The sequence below is a fragment of the Lactuca saligna genome, chromosome 7 (genome assembly GCF_052625555.1).
Source record: "Lactuca saligna cultivar CGN05327 chromosome 7, ASM5262555v1, whole genome shotgun sequence".
Lineage (NCBI taxonomy): Eukaryota > Viridiplantae > Streptophyta > Magnoliopsida > Asterales > Asteraceae > Lactuca > Lactuca saligna.
In genome coordinates, this window is record NC_136423.1 from 78,694,559 (window position 1) to 78,698,390 (window position 3,832).

Here is a 3,832-nt window from a genome sequence, read left to right on the forward strand (position 1 = left end):
ATATATATATATATATATATATATATATATATATATATATATATATATATATATATATATATGGAGTTTTGTAGCTAAATATGATACTTTTGCTAATAACAATGGAAACACTCATAAAATAACTATTATTTTAAGACCATTTTAAGCAAAACCCTTAAGAATCCTATTTCATAGGTTAGAAATATTATAAAACAACCATATAGTGTTGAAGGATGATAATCTTTAAAACATTTGATTTCACTTAACAATTGGGGAGTTGAAGTAGCTCGCAAGAGAGGCCAAAGTAGAACTCCTTTTTAATGTATCCACCAACAAATATAAGTCACCAATAATGCTAGTTCTCAATTGTATTTAGAACTTTTATTTAAAACCTAAAGACAATTTATACTTAAAGGAGAAGCACTTAAAACCACCAATATTTTCACTAGTCTTCAAAAAAAAGAAAAGAAGAGAAGGGAGAGTGTTTTCAGACAAGATTAAAGAAATAACAAAAACCAACCTCAAATGAAGCCTTTGCTTCTCTTATACACACACACACATAAAATCTAAGGGCCATACCTCCATCATGGTCAAAGGTAAGGCCCTTGCCCTAAAGAAAATAAGCCGGAAGAGATGAGGATGCAAGCCCCCGTTACACTAAAGGGAGGTGGTTCCATGTTGCAAGTTACAAAGGTAAAAAATAGCTAATGTTGGAGATCCTCCATGCATATAGTATCGGATAAATTTAGTACTCATTATAAAAACTAAATACTTGAGACAAAATGAGATTACAGGTACAACATAACAACTTACTTGCTAAATTGTCATAATATATTGTTGAAATAAATATACAATCACATCTTATGAAAATAGCCGTGTGACAACGTTTGAAAACAAACTCAATGTTGTGAAAACAACAATGAACTGAATGATAAAAGGTTACTTATGGTTTTAGAACAAGACCCAATTCGGTGTGGAACAAGAAAAAACAAAGACATGACACAGAGTTTTAAAATAAATTATTCTTTTAAGTGATCAATCCTTAGGGCACCAACGAGTTAGAGGATATGTGACTAACTTTATTAACAAAATAACTGACATTGAGTTTATTGTATTTTTATGAAAAAAATTCAATTTAGCAGTTAACCCGTACAATAGCTAAAACAACAAAGTAACAATAGATAAAACTTAGGTCTTTCTTTATTATTATTATTATTATTATTATTATTTTTAAATATAGGGTCTTATTAAAAAAAAAAAACCTAATTTGCTTTAGCAAATGGTCGTTTCCTTCCGTGTTTTAAGATCATCGTTTTGCTTGCTCAAACTACGAATTAAATACCTTCCTTTTTTTTTTATCCGTAATAATTCTATCGGAGAGACACTAGAACAATAATCCAGCGGCAAACAATGGCGGATCCTTACTGGAGATACGGAGCTTCTGCTGACAGAGGTTCTTCTTCTTCTCTATGCAAACCCTATCTCTTTAAATTCTCAATCTATGACTCATATTCACAGCTTCAGTTACTTATCATGTGATCGAACTGTCATATCAATCACATGAGAGACAATATTCAAGTAATCTTGCAAACAGGCGTTGATTCTTGAATGGGAATGGTAAAGAAGACAATCGAAGGAACAACTAAATAACTTCTAACCCTTGAACGTCTATGCCCTAGATGAATTTCATTGCACCTCAGTCGCCCCTAGATTTTCAGTTAATCATTATTAGCGCCAGGTTATGCTTATTCACACCATTTGTTCCTTCTGATAGACGATTATTTGATCATATGTCCCGACAATGATTAGCTTCACTTTTATAGGATAGAAATTGGGCGAAACTATATGAAAATTTGTGAAACATTGCACATCTTTTTCTTCTCTAAAAAGAACATAAAAACCCTAGTCATAGTGATCATTCATGAATCTTATCTCACTGTAACAGCTAGTATCCTGAGGCCACCTTTACCTGGTTATCTAACATCAGAAGCATCAACCTTACAATCCCGAACTCCATTTGCATCCCATGATCTACTAAGCAACTCATCCAATTTCCTACTTAAAGATGTAAGAATTGAAAACTCAGTAATCTTAATTCTAATGTCATTTAACATTGTTTCTTTCTTGATATATTAATGTCTATGATTATGATTGTAGAGTTTGGTTTCACGCCCTGGTGAATATGTTCCTGAATATGTTCCAGAATCTGTATATAGTGGATATGGTGGTGGTGGAGCAACAAGCTTTAATGGTTATTCAGATCCATATTTATCTGGAAGAAGAGATGCAACTCCAGGGATGCTTAATGAAAGACATGGCTCTTTGAAGGATGATGAGTTAACAGATGGAATTATGCAATCAAATGTCTTGTTTGTAGATGGGCTTCCAAATGATTGTTCTAGAAGAGAAGTTTCTCGTATCCTTTCCCCTTAAACATATTTTCATTTAGATTTTTTTTTTTTTTCTTGACTCTTGATAAAGATCTGTTTCGACCTTTCTTTGGGTTCAAAGAAATCAGAGTTGTGCACAAGGAGCCAAGAAATGTAAGTATTCCATTTCTTTTTTCATATAGGCCAAAATAAAAGTTGGAAATAAGTATTTTTAAGAGATTTAACAGAGTGTAAAAATATTTATCAATACAACAAACCAAAACATAAGATAACATATTTGTGACATTTGTTTATTTTTCTTTTGGTTTAATTCTTATTCTAGACTTCTAGTACAAGTTTTATGGTTTTCTCATTCTTCTATTACAAAATTTTACACTTTTTATTCTTATTAAGGTGTTATACTTTTGATGGGCAAAGATGTAATTTTGGAAATAATTTTTTGTTAAAATGTGAATGACAGAGGGAGGAGAAGGCCATGGTTTTGTGTTTTGTTGAGTTTGAAGATGCCAAATGTGCCTTTACTGCTTTGGAATCCCTTCAAGGTTTTGCTTTATCTTCAAATTGTTAATTTTGATGGAATCATGAAAGGAATGGAATTGGTAATTCCATTGGAATGAATGGAGTAGAATTAAGACTTCATGTGAAGTGAACTTGTTGCATTCTATTCCTTTGTCATTCCATTCAATATCTTATCTATGAAAATCATCAAATTACGTGATTTTAGTGAAAATTTTCAACCAATAGATAGTTTGACTTTTTGGTGTTGACTATTGAGTTGACCAATGCAGGTTACAAGTTTGACAACAAGAAACCTGACTCACCTGCCTTAAGGATACACTTTGCTCATTTTCCATTTAAACTGCCTTCTAATGACCAACACATTCCAGTTTCTCACTAAATTTACTTTTTTTTTTTTTTTTTTTTGAACATATAAAACATTGATGGAATAGAGTTTAACATTGCCACGTGGCATCTTTTGATCGATCTTTTTTTCTTGTGAATGGTTTCTTCTGTAAAGGGACTTATTGTTCTTTTTTGTCTTAATGGGGAGATTGCTTAATTTGGTAAGTCAAAACGTTTTTTTTTTTACAAATTTGCCTTCATGTTTCTTATCAATCTCATTTCAGTTATTTGGTTTTTCAAAAAAAAAAAAAGTTTAAGTTTATCTATCCATACAACATTTCTATCCTATTAAAAACCGATTTTATCCGATTATATTTGTATTTGAAAACAAAATGTTCTGAAGTATTTATTTGGTTTGAGTAAACTTGAATTTTAAAGAAAAAAAAACTTTTTATAAGGTTATCTGAAACTATTTTTTTTTTTAAAACCGTATCAACCGAAAATAAAACTAGTTATATTGGTTATACAAACAAATGAAAAAATCCGACCAAAATCGGTTAGGTTATAACCGAAAATTGAATCCCAAAAATTCAATTCAATGTGAATCCGTTTCTTTTGGA

The 3,832-nt window shown here is 30.9% G+C and overlaps 1 protein-coding gene across 2 annotated transcripts; it reads left to right on the plus strand.

The window, feature by feature from the left end:
- Positions 1–1,266: 1,266 nt before the first annotated feature.
- LOC145003873 (uncharacterized) lies at positions 1,267–3,437 on the plus strand. 2 transcript variants are annotated; one of them, XM_078962779.1, is made up of 6 exons: positions 1,267–1,432; positions 1,925–2,046; positions 2,137–2,395; positions 2,491–2,522; positions 2,830–2,911; positions 3,158–3,437. In XM_078962779.1, exons 1-6 carry the CDS (start codon positions 1,390–1,392, stop codon positions 3,265–3,267), a joined length of 648 nt encoding a protein of 215 aa, XP_078818905.1. In that variant the 5' UTR covers positions 1,267–1,389; the 3' UTR covers positions 3,268–3,437. The 2 variants fall into 2 exon arrangements, with proteins under 2 accessions (XP_078818905.1, XP_078818904.1); XM_078962778.1 differs by having other exon boundaries at positions 1,269–1,432; positions 2,461–2,522.
- Positions 3,438–3,832: the final 395 nt, after the last annotated feature.

Coding starts and splice junctions, on each gene's coding strand:
- LOC145003873 (XM_078962778.1), top strand. CDS start 1,390: ATGGCGGATCCTTACTGGAGATACGGAGCTTCTGCTGACAGAG. Junction 2,523..2,829: donor TGCACAAGGAGCCAAGAAAT/GTAAGTATTCCA, acceptor TGTGAATGACAG/AGGGAGGAGAAGGCCATGGT. Junction 2,912..3,157: donor TGCTTTGGAATCCCTTCAAG/GTTTTGCTTTAT, acceptor TGACCAATGCAG/GTTACAAGTTTGACAACAAG.